Raw genomic sequence first — 24,954 nt, 5'->3', positions numbered from 1 at the left:
CGCCCACCCCGCTGCACAGCTGACTCCCTAACCGAGGTGCTCGAGGTTGTCTCGAGCGTGCGGGTGCTCTCTCCCAACCTATTGGTTTTGGGGGACTTCAACCTGCACGCCGAGGCAGCTCTCACTGGAGCTCCTCGGGATTTCATGGAAACCATGACTTCCTGGGAACTGCACCTTAGTAACACTGGGCCCACCCATGTAGCCGGTCATGCTCTTGACCTTGTGTTTGTCTCGGGAGGAGGAGGAAGTGCTCTGAAAATAGGGGCTGTTCTTTCTAACCCCGTGTCATGGTCAGACCACTATCTGGTGAATATAGACCTCTCAGTGCCACGCACCCTCTGCAGGGGACAGGGACCTATTAGAATGGTCTGCCCCAGACGCCTGATGGAGCCTAAGGGATTCCTGAATGCGCTGGGAGATTTGGAGCTGTCTGAAGGACGCCCGGTCGAAACCCTGGTGACGGAGTGGAATAGGGAGATCACCAGGGCAATAGACCGGGTGGCCCCGAAACGTCCTCTCCCCCTGAATAGAACTCAGATTGCACCCTGGTACACACCACAGTTGCGCGGTCTGAGACAGGAGGTGAGACGACTAGAGCGCCGGTGGTGGAAATCTCGCTCCGAAGACGATCGGACACTGGTTAGAGCAGCAATAGCCGACTACCAGGTGGCAACAAAGGCAACAAAGAGGGATTTCGTTGCTGCCTCTATTGCGTCTGCAGAGTGTTGTCCCAGGAGGTTGTTCCAAGTGGTCCGGAGCCTGGTCGGTCCAGTTGCGCAGGAACCCATGGAACATTCTAAAGCCTCCTGTGACACATTTGCCAAATACTTTGTCGATAAAATTGAGCGCCTGAAGAGCACGATTCTGTACGCCGTGGATACAGGAAGTGGGCCAGAGTCGGCCAGTTGCATTCCGGTCCGGTGGGATCGGTTTCAGCCTCTTCCCTCTGAGGAAGTGGACAAGGTGCTCTCTACTGTGAAGCCAACCACCTGTCTGTTTGATCCTTGCCCTTCGTGGCTCATTTTGGGCTGCAAAGAGAGACTTAGCAAAGGGATCAAGGCAGTGGTGAATGCTTCCTTGGAAGAGGGTGCAATGCCATCAGCCCTCAAGGAGGCAGTAATAAAGCCCATCTTGAAGAAGTCCTCCTTGGATCCCCAAGAGTTGAATAACTTCCGCCCAGTCTCTAATTTACCATTCTTGGGCAAGGTGATTGAGCGAGTTGTGGCCAAACAGTTACAGACACACTTGGATGAAGCAGATTATCTCGATCCATTCCAATCGGGCTTCAGGACTGGACATGGAACTGAAACAGCCTTGGTCGCCCTGGTGGATGATATGAGGAGGGCATTGGATAGGGGAGAATATACATTCCTCGTCCTCCTGGATCTCTCAGCGGCTTTTGATACCGTCAACCACGGTATCCTTTTAGATCGCCTGGGGGGAATGGGAATGGGGGCACTGTTTTACAGTGGTTCCGTTCCTATCTCTCAGACAGGCATCAACGGGTAGCATTGGGGGACGAGGTTTCAGACCCTTGGCCTCTCAATTGTGGAGTGCCACAGGGTTCTATCATCTCCCCCATGCTATTTAACATCTATGTAAAGCCGCTGGGGGCCATCATCAGGAGATTTGGGTTGCAGTGCCACCAATATGCTGATGACACTCAGCTCTATCTCTCGTTTAAGTCCTCACCAGAGTTGGCTGTGGATACCATTTTCAAGTGCCTGAGGTCCGTAAGTGAATGGATGGGAGGAAATAGGCTGAAACTGAACCCCGACAAGACCGAGGTGCTGCTCGTGGGCGATAAGAGAAGGTTAGGAGATATAGACCTGGTGTTTAATGGGGTAAGATTGCCCCTGAGGACCAGGTCCGCAGCCTCGGGGTCATTCTTGACTCCCAGCTGTCCATGGAGGCTCAGGTTTTGGCAGTGAGCCGGGCAGCTTGGTATCAATTGCATCTAATACAGAGGTTGCGACCCTACCTTCCTGTCCATCTGCTCCCATGGGTGGTACATGCCCTGGTCTCCTCTCGCTTAGACTACTGTAATGCGCTCTACGTTGGGTTACCCTTGAAAACGGTCCGGAAATTACAGCTGGTACAGAATGCGGCGGCACGTTTGATCAAGAACAGCTGTCGCCATGATCATATCACTCCGGTGTTAGGAGAACTACACTGGCTACCAGTTGTTTACCGGGCCCAATTCAAGGTGTTGGTGTTAACCTTTAAAGCCCTATATGGTTTCGGCCCAGTTTATCTGAAGGAGCGCCTACAGCATCACCAAGTACGCCGCCGGACGAGATCAGCCACACAAGACCTCCTCTCGGTCCCACCAGTTAAAACAGCTAGGCTGGTGCGGACCAGAGAGAGGACTTTTTCGATTGTGGCTCCCACCCTCTGGAATTCCCTGCCATATGATCTTCACCATGCCCCCTCCCTGGTAGGTTTCCGCCGAGCCTTAAAGATCTGGCTATTCAGGCAGGCCTACAGGATTTCTGGGGACTAGTTTTATCTTGTTATAGTTGGATGGTTTTTTAGATTATTTATTGACTAAAGTTTGGTTATATGTTGTATTCATTCTATTTATGTACGTCGCCTAGAGTGGCCGTTGACTCGGCCAGATAGGCGACTCAGAAATAAAATTTATTATTAATTATTAATTATTATTATTATTATTACGGTAATCCAGTCTGGAGATTACCAGTGCATGGACAACAGTGGTCAGGTTATCCCGGTCCAGAAATGGCTGCAGCTGTCTTATCAGCCAAAACTGGTAAAAGGCACTCCTAGCCACTGAGGTCACCTGGGCCTCTAGTAATACCGAAGGATCCAGGAGGACCCCCAGACTACAGACCTGCTCTTTCAGAGGGAGTACGACCCCATCCAAAGCAGGCAACTGACCAATTATCTGAACTCGGGAACCACCAACCCACAGCGCCTCCATCTTGCTAGGATTCAGACTCAGTTTACTGGCCCTCATCCAGCTCACCACCAAGTCCAGGCAGCGGCCCAGGGCTTGCAAGGCCTCTTCCGATTCAGATGTTACAGAGAAATAGAGCTGGGTATCGTCAGCATACTGCTGATACCTCACTCTAAATCTCCTGATGACTGGTCCCAAGGACTTCATATAGATGTTAAACAGCATGAGGGACAAGATTGTACCCTGCGGCACCCCACAGCACAACTGCCAGGGGGCCAAAAGACAATCACCCAATGCTATTCTCTGAAAACTTGGAGATAGGATTGGAACCACTGTAAAACAGTGTCTCCAATACCCATCTCACCAAGTTGGCCCAGAAGGATACCATGGTCAATGGTATCAAAAGCCGCTGAGAAATCAAGTAAGAATAACAGGGTCGCACTCCCCCTGTCCTTCTCCTGATAAGGTCATCCATCAGGGCGACCAAGGCTGATTCTGTCCCATAACCAGGCCTGAACCCAGACTGGGATGGATCAAGATAATCTGTTTCATCCAAGAGTACCTGAAATAGCTGCGCCAAACCCCTCTCAATCACCTTCCCTAAGAAAGGGTATTTGCGACCGGTCAAGAATTGTCACAAACCAATGGGTCCAGGCTGGACTTTTTCAGGAACGTCAGATCACCGCCTCTTTCAGGGTGGCTGGATACACTTCCTCCTGCAACGATACATTGACCACAACCTGGATCCACTCAGCCAACCCCCCTCGGCAAGCTTTAATAAGCCAAGAAGGGCAAGGGTCAAGAGGACACGTTGCTGGCCGCATCATCGCACCTTGTCTACATTATCAGGCCACATCAACTGAAACTATTCCCAAGAAGTTGCAGCAGACTTTTGCACTGGACACCTCATTTGGGACTACAGTAGATGCAGATGGGGCATCAAGATTGCTATGGAGGCGAGCAACTTTACCCTCAAAGTGCCTTGCAAACAATTCACAGTGGGCCTCTGAAGGGTCTAAAAATCCACTTCATGGAGTTGATGTCAACAGACCCCTGACAATATGGAAAAGTTCTACTGGACAGCTATTTAAGGATGCGATGGAGGCAGAGAAGTGGGCCTTCTTCGCTGCCCTCACTGCCACACAGTAGGCACAGTTATGATGTTTTACTCGTGCCCGATCAGACTCACAGCACATCTTCACCACTTGTGCTCTAGCTGTCATCAAGCCATCACTGGTGTACCAATGTATAACCTGGGTTCCACAATGCCAGAGAGGGCGCTCGGGGACAACCATGTCAAGAGCCCGACACGCCTCGCTGTTACACAGCGTGACAAGTGCTTCAACAGGGTCACCTGCTCTATCTACTGGGAACTCCCCCAGGGCATTCAGGAATCCAGTGGATTCCATTAGTCTCTGGGGGTGGACCATCTTAATCGGTCCACCACCAATGCAGGAAAGGATCAGAGCTGTAAGTCTAAACTTCACCAGGAAGTGATTTGACCATGACAATGGGGTGACATCCAACCCCCCCATCTCCAGACCAGCCCTTCCTTCATCTGGAGCAAAAACCAAATCAAGGGTGTGCCCTGCCCTATGTGTCAGGCCAGTGACAACTTGAGACAGCCCCATGATCATCATGGGGGCCATGAAGTCCTGAGCCGGAACACTAGAGGCAGCCTCAGCATGGACATTGAAAACACCCAGGACTATCGTTCTGGGCTCCTCCAATACCACAGCCGAGATGACCTTCACCAGCTCAGTCAGATAAGCTGCCAGACAGCAGGGTGGATGGTACACCAGCAACAACCCTAGTTTCCTGTCTCCTTGGCCTGACACCAGGTGCAGGCCCTCACAGCCAGCTACAAGACAGAGTGGTTTCCTGATGACAGAGATGGAAGTTCTGTAGACCACAGCAACCCCTCCCCCCCATCCCTGCAGCCTGTGTTGGTGTTGCACCGAGTATCCAGGTGGCCAAAGCTGGGTCAGATGAACTCCTCCCAGCTCACCCACCCAGTTCTTGGTAATGCACACCAAATCAGCACCTTTGTCCGTGATCAAATCATCAATGAGTGTGACCTTATTGTGTACAGATCTGGTGTTAAACAACAACAACACACAGGCCAGTGAGCACAGCAGATGAGCAACGAGGAACCCATTGATGAGAGGAGTGGGAGGGAGGAACAAGGCATAGATAGTCTTGCCCTAGTCTTCTATGGGTTAATTTGGCCCTGGGCCCAACAAAGTCTAGCCACCCCTTCAATAAGGTCACAGCATTCAGATCAGGAGTGTGAAACCTTTTTGCCTCACTGGACTATTTGACAGGCCTCCCACCTGTCAAAATTCCTTGTGCTTCCCTTTTTTCCTACATGATTCAGGGACTTAAAGGCAGGGAGAGACTTTCAAAAGGCTTTCAGACAGCCCCTGTGCACCCATTTAAGCAAATCGGAGTGCAGGAGTTATCTTAAAGCCTTTGCAAAAGCCTCTTTGAAGTAGCTCTCATGCAAGCTACTCCAAAGAGTGCTTTTGCACAAGACTTTAATCCCCACAAAACTGAGGAGCAGATATTAAATCTTGCTTCCTTGACTGCATGATCTTGTTACCTGCTGGGAACAGGATTGCATAGCCAGTGCAGGATTGAACCCTCTCCTCCTGCCTATCAGCTGACATCACCAGTGATGTCACCTGATGGGTGGGTGGATGTAGTCTAGGGAAAATGGCCACAAGGGCCATACTGGCCTCCATGGGGACCATAACTGGCCTTGAGGCCAGTGATTCTCCACCCCAAAGTTAGAAGGATAGCTGTGCCACCCTAAATCAGGGGTCATCAAGCCTTTTAGGCCCTTGACCACATATGAATTTTTTAATAAGCACTTGGCATTTCACATTACTTCTCCCTCTCCCATGCCCCAGATCAACTCAACCCCAAGAGACAGAAAAAGAGGAAGTGCATGCATACACATTTTGGTTTGCAAGAGATCTGGGTAAAAGTTGGATCCAGTAGGATTAAACTGAGCCTGGGAAATCAAAGAGAACTGAAAGATGAAGTGGAAAACAGTATCACTCTTCCAGCTTCTTCTCCATCTCTATGCATTTTTCAAGGAAAAAAAAGGTACCCACTCTCAACATCTCATGTCCAAGGGGGGGGGGAGGTCAGAAGCTTTGTGAGCTTCAACCCCTGCCCTTGACAACTGATGAGTAGCAGTTTAAAACATTTTAGAAAATATTCATTCTTATTTGTCATGACTATAGATTAAAAAATATTTCACTGTGAAGCATTTAATTAAGTTTCAACAATATCGTTAGCGGCAGCCTGGATAAGAACATTACCCTCCCGCCGGACAAGATCTTTCACAACCTGGCGAACGCCAAGCGGTTCGCCATCGATATCAAGTTTCTCAATGTTTGGAGGCGGTTTAATTCCCAGGTCTTCCGGGTGGCCCCTCCCTTCAGAACCTATCTCGTTTATTCCTAGGGGACTGAGGAATTTGAACGTCTGAAAAGGAAGAAACCAGCTGACTGTGAAAATGATGAGTAATTTGACTGATAACGAAGAACACAGTTGCCAGCATTATTCTTGTTCTTCGCTTGTGGACATGTATATACAAGTATTTAAAGTAACACTTGCTCAATAATTTGCTTTTAATAATGTTATTTGTTATTTAATTTTGAGAATTGTTATTTAATTTTGAGAATTGTATTATTTTATTGATGTATTATGTTCTATTGATGTATTGTTATATTCATTTTTTTTTTTGTAAGCCGCCTTGAAGGCCTTTTGGCCATAAGGCAGGGTATAAATTTAATAAATAATAAATAAAATAAACACATGGTCCTAACCCCTTATTTATTGAGATAACGGGGAATATGGAATTAAGGTCACATACAATGAAGGGTTGGTAGGCTGGACAGAAAGGCACTTAAGCCCTTTTGCACCATGGCAAATGCCTCCTTCTGTCTCAAACCCATTCTCCTACAGCTGGGCTCACTTCTGGGTTTAGAGCTTAGCCGATAAATGGCTGGGAGAGTTAAATAATCTGGGAAGGCATTTGCGCAAGAGAATTGCAAATTCCCTCCCTTCCCATCTCTTCTTAGCTGCATGTATGCCCCACAATAAGATTACACAGTAAATATGGCATTGACAATCATGAGTCCCTCATAACAGATTGTCCCCCCTCCCAAGTCTTTCCTAGAACACTCAGATGATCTCTTCTAATTCAATGTTATGCATGTTTACTTAGAACAAGAGTTCCCAAACTGTGGTCTGCAGACCACCAGTGATCCATGAGCTCCATTCAGGTGGTCCACAGCATACCTGTGAAGGACACTTACAATGTGAACTTTATAGAATTCTATAGAATTCAAACTGTAATACAATAAAATACAGTATATAAGAAATAAAAGAAGCAATACAATACAATTAAAAATCATACAGCATCTATCACAGTGCATTGCAGTTATTACAACAGGCAGAAAAAAACTCATTAAGTAGTCCTCCAAGCCCCTCAGTAATTTTCAAGCGGTCCGGGGGGGGGGAGGGAAGGGAAGGTCCGGGAACCACTGATTTGGAAGAAAGTTTCCAGTTAATTTAATGGAATTTAGGCAAGATCTATGGAGGTTATAACCCCCCCCTTTTTTTTAACCAACAGTGTACCATAGTTTACTTTAGGTCTATGCTTTTTCTGTGTGGTCTGAGCAAAAACATGAAGAAGAGAAAAAGAAAACTGGCATGTTGTGGAAACATTGTGGAACAACTAAGCCTGCACAACTATTGGCTAGCTCAATTCACTGAGAAAAGTACTTCCCATATGATGGTATGAAAACCACAATAATGGGCCACATAATGGCAGAGCCAACTCAAGTCCTACTGTGCTGCAATGTAACTTTTTTTAAAAAAACTGTTTTTATAGTATTTTGTGCATTGCCTTGGGGCATCTGTGGAAGGTGATATCATTATCATAACAGCCACTAACCAACAAGTACCATCCACAGCTACATTTTCCCCATGAAATCACTCATAAATCCTCACTCCCAGGGAGAGAAATATACATTGCTTCAGAAGACAAAATTTTTTCTAAGAGCAGGGGAGACTACAGACAGGGTTCGCTCCATGGTTCCGATCCACTTGCATTCTGATAGTCCATCGTTTGACCCTGACCCACACTTTTTTTGTTCCCACTTGCTCTCGCACTTGCTGATTCGATCTGCCATGCGCGTTTTTGGGTGATTCGATCTGCAGGTGTTGTTTTTTTTGGTGGCCAAAATTTCGTAATCAACGTAGATACTTATGTAAATGATGACAGTATTTGACATGGTTTTTTGGTGGCGAGAAAAACATTGCGTAATTTTTAGGTGGCTTACATGGATAATCACAGTGTTCCACATGGTTTTTTGGTGGCGGGAAAACAGTCATAACTGCAGTTACAAATGCAGCAGCTGCGATTACAAAAATAACAACCTAAAATAGGGGGGAAAGTTCAAAAGAATACATTCTTGCAGATTTGCAGAAAGGGACCCAAAATGCTGATTACAGCCACGGCCCGCAGCAAGAAATAGGTGCCAGTCTGAAAGGATAGCGAACTATCAAATTCAGCTGGGATCCAGTGCCAGGTCTGATTTAGTGGATATTCTCCCCCATCTCTAGGGGAGACACTATCAAACCACCTTGAAATTACTCTAAGGCTGCAATCCAATATCCATGGGACTCCCTGTACTGAATAGGATTTACTTCTGAGTTGGCATGCATATGATTGTGCTATTAAATGCACAATCTTAAGCATGTTTGATCAGACATAAACATGAGTTCAGTGGGACGTAAGCATGAGTTCAATGGGACTTACTCCCTAGTAAAGATCTAACTAGTCATGCCTTTTAAGTACATTTTTGAATGACATGCCACATCAGATCAGGACCATAACATGATGGAAGAGAGTTTACCCCTTCGTTCCATGCTGCTTTACTGATTCCCAACCCCAGCCCAACACACACACCCCACTAAAAAAAAATAAAAAATGGCTATTTCACACTGATTTTATAATTGGGGACAAAGGCAACTTCACCAGGGATTTTCAGCAGGAACATAGAATGCCCCACTGCCATGGCCCCAGTCTGAATGGGAAGAAACTCCTCTGCAGCTGCTTTTTGTAAATAAATCATGGGGCCAGCTGCAAACACAATTAAAAAAAAACATGGTGAAAGTCCAGTTGGGCCTTAAGTGCATTTAGGATTGCAGCAACGTTAAAATGTGACGTTTGCATTCAGTTGTTCTGGATCAACCTAAACCCCATCCAAACCCATGTCCCTCTGAGTCACCTACGCCCCCCTTCCCAATAAGACCCATGTACTCACAAAGTCTCGGTGCTCAGTGGGAGGTTGGGGATGAAATATATCTCTGTGCAAGTGATTTTGAAGCGGCTCCAATCAGAGCAGTCACAGAGGGATGAAGGGCACATTTCTGTGCCTCTACTTATCAGTCCCAGTTCCAGCAAAAGCAGCAGCTGAAGGAGCTCCAGTACCCACAACATCTTCCTGAGCCTACTTTGGGAGTGACCTCATTGCCCTGTGCAACACTTCTCCACAGAAAGAGAATTAGACAACTATATTCCTTTCTCCGAGAACAGAATAGAGCAAATCTGGTGTTTCTTCAGAAATCCATGTCCACTTTATCCTCCCTGAAAAACAACACAAGAATGTAATAAGCAAAATCATTAAAAAATATTACAGGAGCCACTGAAATCTGAATCAATGTCCTTCTTCATGGCATGCTAAATCTACCAGGTACCATCCCACCGTTTCCATCACCGCAGGCTCCATATACCACCTCCCATCCATCCCAGAAGGTGATCTGTAAAGCACAAAGAAGAAAAAAGAAAATAATGGCTGCTAATCAGATTGAAAGTGTTCCCAACGCAGCTTTTTTTTGGGGGGGGGGAGAAAGACCACAATATTTTCTTTATCAAGCAAAAAACTTGCCTGTAAAAATCAGTGGCACGGCTCAGGCTGGACCCTTAGGACTAAAGTCCAGGGCTATGCAGTCCTACAGATCCCCTCTAATGGCTACTCAGAAAGCAGCAAATAATGGGGCCCACAGCAAACTGGCCCAGTGCCAGCATCTGGGGCAGCAGAGGGCCCACCAGGGCAGACACTTGTCACTGCAGCATCCTTTCATTTCTTTTGTAACATAAACATTTTATAAATTTGTTTTTATAATTATTTTATAATTACATGGCGGTTACATATGCTCACTTTATTATCTTAACTTTAAAAATAAATTACCCTTTTCTACAATAACAAAATGCTGCTTATTCCCAAGTAAATGTGTTTATGATCAGGACAGCAATAGCAAACACCTGATGATGCTATAATTTAAAATGCAAAACTGCACATGATCAGAGTATTTCTTTTTTAAAATACTAGGACTGGCAAACTTTTTCTTTTTTCATTCTAACATATCAGAAATGGTTGTCAAGTTTGGAATGGGGCGGGGAGGGTGGGGAGAGGATGATGATAAATTTTAGCTGTGTGCTTCTTCTTCATGTATGGCCATATAAAGGGAGATGCCATAACATCATTATATCCAGGGTCTAACCTAGCTGAATCATTGGTAAAAAGAAGTCAAAAGACCCAGAAAAACCAACAGACAAAATCCACAATGTTCCACATACCACACTCTCTTATAGAATTTACTTCCTAAAACATGATTCCACTGGGTATTGCCTCCTTGCTTTTCCATTCACAAGCAGATGCCCCCTTGACCTGAACTGTACTACACTCTCAGGACTGTCCCATGCATCACTCTCTCGTCACTTTCATCCTTTCACACTGGCTGCCACTTTTTACTATTTTCACTCCTCCATAACCATCTCTTTTTTACAAAGTCAACAATCTGAGAATTATAATATAGTGATGTCTCAGAAAAAAAGGGATGTTAATTGTGTTTGACTTGAGATTATAGTATGATGCCAGCTATAAATAGTTTGTCTCACTGTGGACATTATATATGATCAAGCTGTTAAAAACTGTCCACAGGAACACATGGCTTGTAAATTAAATTCTTTGTTTTATGTGAGAAAAGCAGATTGTCCAAAATTAAGGAAAATTCAGTAATTTGCTACCAAATAGTTGAGAATCTGGGATAAGCAGAGTTTAATTTTAAGTCCATCCAAGTTGGTAAAGTAGCTCATGATTCAATTTGCAAGAAAATCGGGGGGGGGAACACAAGGATTCTGATTATTCTTCTCACATGGAAGAACACAAAATGAGATGTTGGACAGAGATCTATGGTGGTTTCATTATTCACAAGTAAGACATTACCTGTATGGATGTGAAAGTTGGACAGTGAAAAAAGCAGATAAGAGAAAAATCAACTCACTTGAAATGTGGTGTTGGAGGAGAGCGTTGCAGATACCATGAACTGCAAAAAAGACAAATAATTGGGTGTTCAAACAAATTAAACCAGAACTATCATTAGAAACTAACATGAGGAAACTAAGGTTATCATACTGAACTTACAAGATCTGAACAGGGTGGTTTATAAGAGATGCTACTGGAGGTCGCTGATTCATAGGGTCATCGTAAGTTGCAATCGACTTGAAGGTACATAACAACAACAAAAACATGGCTAACAAACAATAGGTTATGAGCCGGAAGTGAGTTGGAAGATTAGTTGTTAATGAAACAAGACTCAAACTTTCCACAATATATAAATTGTTGTTAAAACGAAAATATGAACCAAAACAGGTTAAAATATATATACATGACTTTAAGACTTAGATGTCCCATGATTTTCTAAAGAAGGGGATATTTCTAAAAAAAGTACAGATACAAACACAAGGAAAATTGTTATTGGAAATGGTGATGCAATGGTATATGATTCCCAACAAACGAAGTAAAGTGAATAGCAATTGAAGTCCAAACTGCTGAAAATGTAAATCGCAAGTAGGTACTCATATTTATTTGTGATGGATCTATTTAAAAGCAAATAATATTGGACAGATATTTGGAAAAGAGTAGAGTAATGAGGTGTGAAATTCAGATGGATTCTTTATTTCTTTAATCAACAAATACTAAGTATATAATGAGACCTCAATATAGGGAAATTATGGACCTTAATGTAAGGCAATTATTGCTTATATCATCACTGCAGCTTGAACAGAACACACTAAGAATTAGAAACTGGAAAAGACACCTAAAAATAATGAACAATTTTCTTAACTTTGAAGCTATTAATTGATGGCAAAGTTAACCAACGATGTCAAGAAAGGGAGATAAAGATTGCTCATGCTTAATTAGAAAATAGTATTATTTTCTCAGCATTGTAATACAGAACTGGATGGGAGACCACTTGGGAACCATATGTAAGCCACCTTGGGTTTCTAGCATGGAAAAAAGGTGGGGTATAAATGTAATAAATAAATAAATAAATAAATAAACTGAGAATATATTTTTTTTATAAACATTGCTCTTGGGATGTTATAAAATTTATAATGTGATCCTATGCATGCTTGTTCACACATAAGTGCTACTGTGTTCACAGGAATTTACTCCTATGTAAATATGCACAGGATGGCAGACAGAGAGTTATTTCTGCAGATTAAGTTTGTGTTGCACTCAAGAAAACAACAATTTCAAGCAACAAGTAACTCTGACAGGATTCCACTGCTGCAATTATTCCATAGACAGACAACTACATACACATCATACATTTAAAGCACATCCTCCCCTCCCGAATAATTTTGGGAACTGTAATTTGTTAAGGATTCTGGAAATTGTAGTTCTGTGAGGGATGAACTATGCTTCCCAAGATTCTCTGGGAAAGCAACATACTTTAAATGTATGTACATAGTCCCAAGCACTGCCCCATACATCCCTGTCTTTACCACCACCTCAAAAGTTGACATGTTACCATAGAAAACTCCCAGCGGTGCTTTTTGTTTCTTTGTTTGTTTGGGTAGGGCTTCTGAGCGCCTTTAACATGTACATGACAGACAGAAATTCAACAGGTGATGTTTTCTGACCATGGAGATGTAATCACGGAGAAATCTTTCCTGTGATATTCTCACCTGCTGAATCCATCTGTTACAGATCAATTAGGAAGAAATCTTTCCTGTTGAATCTTCGCCCGCTGAATTCATCCGTTGTGATTATGGGTAAGTCTTCCTTGCAAATCTTCTATCGGATTTGCCTCCTTATATATACGAGAGAATCCCACCCTTGCCTCTTCCCCTGTTGAGTTCATCGTCAGTTACGGGGGAAATATCCCCATTGAATCCTCAGCTGTTGAATTCACCTTCAGTAAGTTTTGGGGGAAATCTCCCTGTTGGAAGAATCGTCACTAGTTTGAATTCACCTCCCATAGTTTTGGGGAAATCTCCCCTGTTGAATCTTTACCTGCTGAACTTCCCTTCTTGTCATGCTGTTGTTAAAGCCGGTCAGGAGCCTTACTATGGATGTACCATTATAATCCACAGGGCTGCCTGCCGTCAATCTAACAGGAGGCTGCTCCTCTAAGGAACGACCCACCGTGTTCCCACGAGCGCCCGGGCGCCCCTTCCCCAGGAGCCCCAAACGTAGGGATCAGGCTCCACCTCACCGAGATTCAAAATTTTGCCGGATTCACTGCCTGAACTACTGGCGGCTGCGTCTTCTCCTCCTCCTCTGCGTGGTCTGAACATCGGGCGGCGAGATACTAAGACGTCGTTTCCAAAGCCCCGCCGGGTATTGGTAATCTCAAGGCGCCACCAACCACTTGGCCGCTTCCAGAAAGCGCCGCGACCTTTTGCAAGAAGTCCGCTACACAAAGCTGAATGAAAGCACCCCGCTCGCTCGAGCATCCGCGGCTTCAGGGCTGGCCCTCCGTTACCATCTAGTGGTAGCTAACTAGACTGCGCTCAGCAAAAAGCCCTTCCAGAAAGAAATGCGGAGAAGCCGGAAGGCTCGTGGTTTGTCATGTGTCGATCAGGATTATTAATACCCCACCTTTCCACGTTACCAGAGTGGTAGCGCTCGGGGCGGCTGTTGTTGTTGTTATGTGCCTTTCAAGTCGATTACGATTTATGGCGACCCTATGAATCAGTGATCTCCAATCTCATCTGTCATGAACCACCCTGTTCAGATCTTGTAAGTTCAGGTCTGTGGCTTCCTTTATGGAATCAATCGGGGCGGCTAGCAAGTCCAAAGAACAAGAAAACCCGTAAGAGATAATTAAAAGTTTTTTTTAAAATAAATAAATAAATCAAAAGTTTTAAACTCAAGCGCACTCAGAAATCACCGTTGACCCAGGACAGCCACTCTACTCTTCTCCTAATCTCCCAAAGGGAGATGTATTATGGACTGGAGAAGGAAATAAGCTCTGCAGACCAGTGTGGTGTAGTGGTTAAAGTATTGGACTAGAACTTGGGAGACCAGGGTGTAAATCCCTGCTCAGTCATGAGAGGAACTGGATGACCTTGGGTGAGACACCTACCTACCTCACAGGGTTATTGTGAAGATAAAATGAGGAGGGAGACAATTGTATATGCCATCTTGCAGGAAAAGTGAGATGATGATGATGATAGGCTCTTATATTATTTTCAAGGCTGGAGTCAGCAACTGGCATCAAGGGCAGGGCCTAGTGCTGATGTCTGGGGTCAGGGATTATTTTATTCTGGCGCAGTGCTCCAAGCAGAGCTGGGGCTAGCCACCATTTGCATTTCCTACAATGCTCCAAAGTGACACTATGCCTGGGAAATCGAAATAGTTGATGGACTCAGTCTGCACTTGAGAGTTCCTCAGAGCACTGCTGTTGCCACTGGTGCCTACTGCTACTGACAAGAAGACCCACCCGATGGAGGAAGAGGCTCACCAGTGCCTCTTCTTTGCTGAGGGAGTCCTCAAAGTCAGAACCAGAATGTATTTCACGTGTTATGTACCTGTCTTATCCTGAATCAGATAGCCAGAGCCCTCCCCCTTTCCCCCCACAGGGCTCCCCCCAGCTCCGCCTACCCCCCACAGGTTGCCAAAGCTTACAAATATATAATATAGGAAGATTTATTCAATTTCTTACCTGCCCTTTACCATGAGGTTCCAGGGTGGGTGATAACAATTTAAAAAACTATACAAAAAACAGTTAAAACAGATTACAATTAGGAGAATAAAGTGAGTCCTAAAAAATGCAGCACGCGCATTGCTGCCATCAACCAAGATGGCGGCAGAGGCTTCAGTCCCTTATGGAAACCTCGGCCGCCATCTTTATTGATGGCAACCCTGCGCGAACAGCAGAAAAAGGTAGGTGAAGCGCTGGGGATGGCGGGGGATGGCAAGCGGTTCGGAAGCTCGTCTTGCGATCTGCGGGATCGCGGAAGGGGAGCGGAGGGCCCCCCAGGGGCTCCTAGAGCTGCGGGGCCCTCGGGCCAGTGCCCAACCTGGCTGCCCTTTGGAACCGGCCGTTCGCCACAAATGTAGCAGAATGCATTAGGATTGTTTAAGCAGCCTCTTTGTGACGAACTCATATACCTCTTCAAAAAAAAAAAAAAGTATCAATATGATATTATATGCAATGGATAAACTTGCAAAACAATGTTCAAGAGTAAAAAGACAGACCAAACCCTGGTGCATATGTCAGCAGCTACAGGTCGTATTGGGGTACAATAATCATTTGAGGGGCCAATTCGGCAAAACTAATGTCATTTTTGGATTTAGCACCCTCAAAATACCCTAGTCATTCAAACATCCTTGGAAACTAAAAAAAAATTTTTTTTGTTGGGCTGTGTAATAATAATAAATAATTTGCAAGAATAAATAATTTGTGGCCCCAAAGTGAATGAATCCCTGCCATCAGTGAAAGCAGTGATTGGAAACCTGTGGCCCTCTAGATGTTGCTGGACTAAGTTCCCATTATCCATTATACCTGCCCATTGATCATGCAGGCTGGGGTTGACGGGAGTTGGAATCCAACAACCTCTGGAGGGTGTCATAGATTCTCCACTTGACCGCTGATTTTATTTATTTATTTATTAGATTTATATCCAGAGCATGGAAGATTACTTTTAAAAAGTACTATATTACAATTAGAATTACATGGCCCCCAAAAATAGTAACCACCGTTACAATTACACTTGCTCTGAAGGTAACTTATTACTTTACTTTTCCTCAAAAGTAATCAGTATAATTACATTTCAGTTACTTTTTAAAAAAAAGCGCCTACAAGGTGCTGGCCTTGGCTGCTGCACATCTAAGTGGCCTAAAACAACATTAAAAATAAACACACAGAGAGGTAGTAGAATAATTGTATTTACACATAAGATAGCAATGGTGGTCTCTCCGCTGGTGAGGGAGGCAGAGGCCACTACTCAGATCTTTGCATGTCAAACCAAGTGTAACCCCCCCCCCTCAGCCAGCCAGCATAATCTCTCCTACTTAACCACCTCCCAGTTGCTGCCTTGCCACCAACTAAGGGTCACTTGCCCAAGCAAACATTTTCCCGAGATGCAAAAAAGTTAATACTGCAAATGCAGCACAGGAGCCAGAGAGGGTGATGGAAGCCACTTTGTGTGCCAAGTGCAAACACAGTATTCACACACACACATACTGTCATCTTTCACCTCCACAGTTCTTTACCTCCATTCTGCTGCTGCCTCCTCCTCCTCCTTTACCCATGTTCTTGCTTTCCGGCTCCTTTTTCCCTCTACTCCATTCTTCACCACCACCATCCATTTTTTTAAACAATTGTTTTCTCCCCTCCACCCCATCTCACTCTCCACCTCCTCCCATGTTGCCTCCTACCCACCCACAGAGCATGAGGGAAGAACGACACTGCACAGAAGCCCAGTTTGAGGCACATGATTTTCATCCACAAATCAGAGGAGCAGAAAACTACCCCTGCTTTCCCCCCCAAGTAATTCCCAACAGTAATTCTGGAAACATTACAATTACTCCACAAAAGTAATAAAATTGCTCCTAGTTCTATTGCAATCAAAATGTAAAGGAATTACCCATTTGTTCCTCAAAAAAGTAATGAATTACAAGTAATTTGTTACTTGTAACAGATTACTTCCAAGCTCTGTTTATATCCCACTCTTCCTCCCTGTAGGAGGAAGTTGTCTTTATACAGAATCAGACCACTGGTCCATCCAGCGCAGTATTGTCTACACTGACCAGCAGTGGCTCTCCAAGATTTCAAACCAGGATCTCTCTCAGTCCTATCTAGAGATGCCAGGGATTGAACTTGGGGCCTTCTGTCACTGAGCTATTTAACGATCTCAAATAGCAGGGCTCTTGAGAGGTGCTGCCAGTCAGAGTACACAGCCTAGTGATCTCATTAATAGAATCATAGAACAGTAGAGTTAGAAGGGCCGACAAGGCCATCAAGTCCAATCCTCTGCTCAGTGCAGGAATCCATCTTAAAACATACTCGACAGGTGGTTGTCCAGCTACTTCTTGAATGCCTCCAGTGTTGGAAAGCCATCACCTCCTTAAGTCATTGGTTTCATTGTTGTACCACTCTAACAGAAAGTTTTTCCTGATGTTCAACCGAAAGCTGGCTTCCTGTAAGCTGAGCCCATTATTCCATGTCCTGCACTCTGGGATGAACAAGAAGAGATCCTGGCCTTCCTTTGTATGACAACTAGAGATGGGGGAGAATACCTGCTAAATCAGACTTAGTACTGGATTTTGACTGAATCCGACGGTCTGCTGTCTTTTTGGACCGGCAGCGATTTCTTGCAGAAGGCCGTGGCTGTAATTGGCATGGCTCCCCCCCAATTTTTTTCCAGATTTTATGTAATCTTCATAATTACAATTGCTATTATCTATTAACTTCCATGGATTTACATTAGCATTTATGTTAAAAATTACGCAATTTGTTCCTGTCCCCCTCACCCCTCAGCAGATCAAATCAGCAAGTGTAAAAGCAAGGAGGAACAAAAAAAAAGGTGGATCAGGACTGAATGACAGACTATCGGAACAGAAGTGGATCGGAACTAGGCGATGAACCCCATCCCTTGTGACAACTTTCAAGTACTTGACAAGTGTTATCATATCTCCCCTCAGTCTTCTCTTCTCAAGGCTAAACATGCCCAGTTCTTTCAATCTCTCCTCACAGGGCTTTGTTTCCAGTCCCCCGATTATCCTTGTTGCCATCAGTTCTTTTAGATCCAGTTTTCCAGCTATTTCATGTTCTGTTGACATTGTGGAAGTCCAACAAGTCTCTCTTGCGCCCTTGTTGAACACAGATATGTTTTTATCAATCTTAACTTTGAGACACTACTTTCCCACTAGCTATGGAAACTTGCAAAGTTAAAAAAATAAGTAAAGCTATAATGTTTGGAAAACTGTTCCAAATGTTTGGAAAACATGTTGGAAAAACTGTGTATGAGTTATTTTCACAAACTTCATTACTTCTTCAGGAGTGGAGTTTTTTTTAAGTCCCCTTGACTTTGTGGACACTGCCAAAAAAGGGCTGCCATAGGCAGGGAAGGACCTATGAATCTTCCTAAGGAAGGCCAATAATCTAAACATTACATAGTTTGTATTATAGGGGATAAGGCAAATAGCTTATTTCCCTGCACTACACCTCTTGATATATTAAAAAGATACATACAGCACAATCCTATGCATGTCTACTCAGAAGTAATCTCCACTGAACTCAATGGGACTTACTTCAGAGTAGACAAGTATAGGATTGTACTGTTAAAACAGTAATACTGGGTATTTATATTTATGTCTCTTATTTGCTTATTAATTTTATTTCCCCCCACCATTCCACGAAAGCATAAAATGGCTAATAGCTTATACAAACACACTCCAAAGCAAGAGAAAGCATCAAGAAAAAAGCACCAATAGTTAAAATAACAGTAATCAAAGGAGACTGGAAAAGAATACCCTCCAAACCATCTTTAAAAGACACTGTGTAGTAGTCAACTAAATCCTACTCACAGTAGACCCATTGAAATCAATAAACCTAATTTAGTTTCTTAATTTCAGTGGGCCTACTCTGAGAAGGACTAGCATTGAATACCACCCACCATAACTTGGATGACAGTCTAACAGTACTTTGAACCAAAACAGGAATGAAAACAAACAAGTTGGACTAGGACATGGGAGATCAGGGTTCGAATCCTCACTCAAGCATGAGGCTCTCTGGGTGGCTTTGGCCCACTCAGCATTTCTCAGCCTAACCTACCTTACAGGGTTACTGAGAGAATAAAATGGAGAGGGGAGAACCGCGTACACCATTTTGAGCTCCTTGGAGGTGAGGTGGTATGAACAAATGTAATGAACAATATAGTGAAATAAACAATTTAGCCAGTTTCTTATAGCTTTGGGGAGCTAAATGAATATTAATACATTTCATGGCTTTTTGGGTCTTATGATTTGTTAGATGTTGGGCAGAGCACTCTCTGGTCCTAGCTTAATACATAATAAAGCAATGGAGGTCAGTTCCACAAGATGTGATGTTGGCCCAGGTTTAAACAAAAACATAAAGGCCCAATGATCTATCAGTAGAAATGGGCTATGTTGATTGATGGTTTAGCTAACTGGAACCTCCAGGTTAAGAGACAGTATATCCCTAAGCCAGATCTTGGAAAAGTTATTTTTTGAACTACAACTCCCATCAGCCCCAGCAAGCATGGCCACTGGATTGAGCTGATGGGCGTTGTAGTTCAAAAAAAGTAACTTTTCCAAGCTCTGCCCTGAGCTAGGGACAGATGAGATGGGAGAGGGCCGTTGCCTTCACGTTCTGCTTGTTGAATGCGAGAAAAGGGATGCTAAACTAAATGGATTTTTGGCCTGATCTGTTCATATAGCAGCTGAGCTGTGAATAAAGTTAGTGAGCTGTCAGCTCAAAAATGGAAAGGTAGGAGCTGTAGGAAAAAGTACAGTAACCTCACTCTAGTTTCCCCTCTATATTTTAAGGTTTAAAACGACCTGGCATCACTTCCAACTTAAACACGCTCAATATGTCTTGCTTCTTCCTGTTATCCTATGGCGTCTCTATCGGAATTAAGCGTTGCTTCTTTAAGAAGTGGGCGCGGTCTGGCCTGCACAGCTACGGCTTCGCTGTGCTGGTTCCCTGGGCACGGGCGTGCAGTACTTCAGGCCGTTTCCAGAAGAGTTGGGCGCGAGGCATCTCGGGAGGTGTAGTCCTTTTGCCACACCCCGACAACGGTGGCCCCGGATCTGTAAACTATGTTTCCCATGATGCTGAGCGCCAGGGGGTCCTGGCGCCCTGTCAGGCCGCTCTCTCTCAGTGGCAGGGCGGCTAGTTCAAGTTGCCATAGCGGCGGGGAAGGTAGAGGAGCTGGCTTGGTGCCGGACAGTTGGAGCTGGAGGCGTTCGGGTGTCATGCCTCGATTCTGAGAACTTTCCTTAGGTGAAAAGAGGCGAGTTGATTTCAGGATTGAAGAGCTGGAACCCGGTGAGATGCATGCAGATCTGCCTTGGAAGATATGGGGTGCCGGACGGGGGGGGTCTACTGGATTGCTGTCGTGATCCAGTGCCTAGATGGTGTGACTGCTCATTGAGATAGTGGGGTGTGGTTGAAACACGGCAATGAAAAGTTTCAGAGGGCAATCCTGTTATAACAACCACGAAAAAGATTTTTGTGGCACTTTTAAAGAGTCACAGCACGATCTTGGGCATGAAAATTAAGCATGGTTAGAACAGAAGCAGCCTAACCTGTTTTCTTTCTTTCTTTACATTGCCTGTATGTCAAGTGGCTTATAATAAGTCACTTAAAGAGAACAGCTGCTATTAACGCTCGAGTCCTACGCGAATAAATCGGTTGGTCTTCTCGGCGTAGTAGCATTCTCTTTTAGGAAAGAAAAAGGGATCGTCTCGCCCGTGTGAAAACGTATCTTTGTTAGTGGAGCATGGAGTGAGGTGCTGATCAAGAGAGTGTGGTTATATTTTGTATGAAGCCTATTTTCTTCCTCTCTTCAGGTATTGCAGCTCTCGTCTACATGAAGCAATGCATGAAAAGAACAGTTGGATCCTAATAGGGTTGCCAGGCTCAGGGCCTGAGAATGATTCTGTACGTTTAAGAGAAGAGAAAATTCAGCCAAGTGCAGGTTTTCTTGCAACATTGTAATGGGAAAAAACACAAGGTGAAATTCTCCCTTCCCCCTGCACAACTTTTAAAGATACAGAAGACCCTTTGGAGGCTGGGCCTGGCAACCGAGAGGTCTTCTGTGTCTTTAAAAGTTGTGCAAGGGGAAGGGAGAATTCCACCTTGTGGTTTTCCCCATTACAGTATTGCAAGAAAACCTGCACTTGGCTGAATTTTCTCTTTTAAAGATACAGGATCAGTCTCAGGCCCTGAGCCTGGCAACCCTAGATCCTAAGCATGCTTACTTTGTAGTAACATAGGACACTATCTTACACTGAACCAGACTATTGGTCCATCTAGCTCAGTTTTGTCTACTCAACAGTGGTTCTTGATGATTTCATACTAGGGTCTCTCCTAGCCCAACCTGGAGATGCCAGGAATTGAACCTGGGACCTTCTTTACACAAAGCTACTGAGCCAAGCTCTTTTCCTCTAGTAAGCAGTACAAACTTCAGTGAGGTCTATTTCCAGGGAAGGCGGCAGTTCTGTATGTCCATAGTTCGGAGTAAGTCAGATTGAACACAATTGGACTTGCAGCCCTATATTATATATTTATACTTAGGATTGTAGCTTTGCCCTTCCTTGTCTTCTAACATGCATCTGAGGTTGAGAAACTTAAGAGGACAGCTGCCTCTTATTTTTTTCAGGTCTGCATTTCAAGGAGGCATAGGGAAAATAGGAATTTCAATTCTGAAGAGGCTGGTACATTTGCAGAATAGGGGTATGTGTGTGTATGTGTGTAAGGCAGGGATGGGGAACCTCTGGCCCTCCAGTTGTTGTTCCCCTCCCATCAGGCCCAGCTAGCATGGCTGACGGTCAGGGATGATGGGAGTTGTAGGCCAGCCATGTTCTTTATTCTTACTTAGGATTTAACTGGATGTGCATATTTGTAAGTATTGGAGAAGATAGATGGTTTAGAAATAAAACTGGTATCTTAGTTATCTGAAATTGAAGTGTATATATCTATTTAAGAAATTTATAGATTGTACTTTCATTTACATAAAATAATCAACATGGTGACATAAAATGTACTTTTACAACAAGGTATTGAGATGTGATTCTGTAGTAGCAATCTGTGACACATTCCCTCCATATGGGAGTTTTAAGTGTCGTGTTAGTCAAGGAAGCAAGTGTGCCCGTTTGTTCACTTTTGGAAGAATCCTTCTCCACCAGCCTCTCAGAATAGGCTTCCATGTAAAATGGCTAAGTTGTATGTGTTCATATCTTCATAGATTTAAATTGGCTTAATAGTTGTTCCTTCTCTCCAGGGAATCTTGGGAGCTATGTTTTTATGAATTGGCCTAGGAGTCTCTAAGTAAGGGAAATATTTCAGCATTTCCCTCCCCAATCCACAGTATGAAAGATTGTTTGGGGGAAGGTATGCCTATGGAGCTGATACAAACTTGTGATTTATTTACTTCGATAACTCCTGTGTGTAGGGTTATCCTGCATCTGCGAAGCTTGTGAGCACAGTTCCCTGTCCTTACTAGGAAATTAAAAATATGATGAAGTGTGTAGGTGTTGAACTGGAGCAAGCTTGACACTTATGGTAAGAAGGGAAAACCCTTTATTTCATGTAAAGTAGGATGAAATCAGGCTAGATCAATGAAATGGCAAATTTAGTAGAGGTCTGATACTGGATGATCTTCTCTGTTTAAGTGAAGGGCTAACCATGGTATTCAAATTGTTTTCATCATTGCATCCATTTTTAGCTCTCTCTCGGTGGCTGCATAGAATGTCACTGGTGGCCACATTTGAGCTTAAAAGTTTAGAGCTGCAGTCATACATAAAGTTGAATTACAACTTGGGATGATTTGGGAAAGGATTTTCATTGTTTGGTATGAGTGTTTTCTTCAGTGCTCATAAATTGTATGCTATTCAGCAATGATGAGATGACACTTGAACATTGGGAGGTGAAAAAGAGAAAGGGGGGTTCAATGGAGACCAGGCAGTCTTTCTGTGTGTGCTGGAGGAGTTGGGGCACTATGCATATAGGCTGATACAACAGAGCAGGGATGGAGAATATGTGGCCCTCCAGAAGTTGCTGGACTCAAGCTCCCATCATTCCCAGCCAGCATGATCAGTGGTCAGGGATGATGGGAGTTGTAGTCCGACAACACAGTCCTGCAATAGAAATACAAGCCCTGCCCACATTCTGTTTGTAATTTAATCACAACATAGCATGATCCATACTACAGGTGGGTTACCATAGTATTGCCTTGTCAAAATCTCTCTGTGATCCCTTCACCCTGCTTTTTCAGTGGTTGTATTTTGTTTAACTATTTTGGCTTAATTCAGAGTGGGCTGAGTGAATACAGTATTGATTCCTTACCGTTGTCACCAAGATCTCAGTTTGACTCAGCTTCCTTTTCCTGTCAGTGGCTGGCTAGAGAAGTTGTGGCTTGTTCAACTGTTTCATAAGTGTTCCTGTGCTAACAGACTGATAAATGACGTGTAGTATTTCTAGCATAAGCCCTGCCTACATTCTGTTTATAAATGTATCACAGTGTGTATCACAGTGTATCACAGCATGATCAGTTTTTGAGGACTATTGGAAATAGCAGAATATTGCTGCGGAGAAGTGGACGGACCCCTGTAAATATAAGGATGCAAGAGCTGTTTTATGCAAAAATTAGACCATAAAATTAGACACTAATCACCTATAGGAAAGTGCTTCCATTGGCCACACCTGGAGGGGCAATGGGTTGATCTGCCGATCAGTTGCGAAATCTGTTTGAAGTGAATTAAAAAAACACACACTTGAGTTGCTCCCACCAGGTTTTACAGTAAAAGAGGCGGGGTTTGACTAGTGTAATGTGCCCCTGTTTTCAGAAAAGAGAGGTGGAGATGCAATGGAACTGGCAGAACAGTAAGTGTGTCTCTCCCCTTACTGAAGTATGTGTATAAACTCGTAGTAGAAACTTGCCTTTATTTTTGTATGAATGTATCCCATTTAGCCAACTACATTTTCCTTCTCTATTCAGTTGGCAGTGATTTTTAAGTGAGCCTTTCTTTTTGCTCTGTAACAAAGTGGCTTCTCTTTAGAACTGAGCTTTTGTTTTTGGAGATGCTGTACTAAAAATAGCAGTTTTTCAAAGCTTGAATATATGGAGCATTTGTGAGGTTGGTTGTGCTGGTGATCAGGTACTCCGGACTAGGTGTGCTGCTGGTTGCTGCGCCGTAATAAAGTCAGTACGTGATCTTGAGCACATGACACAAACTGATTACATGCCAGGGTGATTGCTTTAAGTTCTGAATTCGGAACTAAAATGAAAGGATAAGTGCAAAAAAATCCTGGAAGAAAATCTGACAGCCGTAAGCGAGGGTATTCATTTTTTTGCCATGAAATATATATAACACTGCAGGGGATAGGTGAATCTTATATGCTACCTGAGATTTCCAGGAATAGAACAAAATAAATACATCTGTTCAATAGTTCAAACCATGAAGGATCAGAAGCAGAGAACAGGATTGTATGAAGAGGATTGTAAGAGAGTTCCCAGCTCTCTTGCCCCCACCCACATGGTTACATCATTTTTATATTTATTTATTTATTTATTTATTTATTATTTGATTTAATATCCCACCCTTCCTCCAAGCAGGAACTCAGGGCGGCAAACAAAAGCACTAAAAACACTGTAAAGCATCATAAAAACAGACTTCAAAATATATTAAAACAAAACATCTTTAAAAACATTTCAAAAAAACTTTAAAAACATCTTTTAAAACAAGTTTAAAAACACCTGGTTTAAAAAAAAAGTTTAAAAACATATTATAAAGCAATTCCAACACAGACGCAGACTGGGTTAAAGTCTCAATTTAAAAGGCTTGTTGAAAGAGAAAGGTTATACAAGCCCGTACCCCTACAGGTTGGGCTAACACTTCAAAGTTGGGGCTCCTCTGCTGCTAGCTGGACGTGTGAAAAGAAGCCTTGTTCTGGAGCACCAGTAAGTA

General features: G+C 43.8%; 2 protein-coding genes across 8 annotated transcripts in view; one reads left to right on the top strand and one right to left on the bottom strand.

Moving 5' to 3' along the window:
- Positions 1 to 9,440, bottom strand: part of TSHR (thyroid stimulating hormone receptor) — an 81,422-nt gene extending 71,982 nt beyond the window's left edge. The window contains exon 1 of the mRNA XM_061613236.1: positions 9,265 to 9,440. Coding sequence (XP_061469220.1) covers positions 9,265 to 9,440 — 176 coding nt within the window. The remainder of the gene's footprint in view (positions 1 to 9,264) is intronic.
- A 10,674-nt stretch (positions 9,441 to 20,114) lies between these two features.
- Positions 20,115 to 24,954, top strand: part of CEP128 (centrosomal protein 128) — a 300,038-nt gene continuing 295,198 nt past the window's right edge. For 6 of the 7 annotated variants that reach the window (XM_061611884.1, XM_061611883.1, XM_061611887.1 and 3 more), the window contains exon 1: positions 20,115 to 20,311. The gene's annotated coding sequence lies outside the window, so the exon portion shown is untranslated. Of the gene's footprint in view, positions 20,312 to 23,851; positions 23,870 to 24,954 lie in introns of those variants that run through there. The other variant, XM_061611882.1, reaches the window with a different exon arrangement.

Source organism: Rhineura floridana, chromosome 2, assembly GCF_030035675.1.
Source record: "Rhineura floridana isolate rRhiFlo1 chromosome 2, rRhiFlo1.hap2, whole genome shotgun sequence".
Taxonomy (NCBI): Eukaryota; Metazoa; Chordata; class Lepidosauria; order Squamata; family Rhineuridae; genus Rhineura; species Rhineura floridana.
This window is presented reverse-complemented; position numbering and strand designations above follow the sequence as displayed.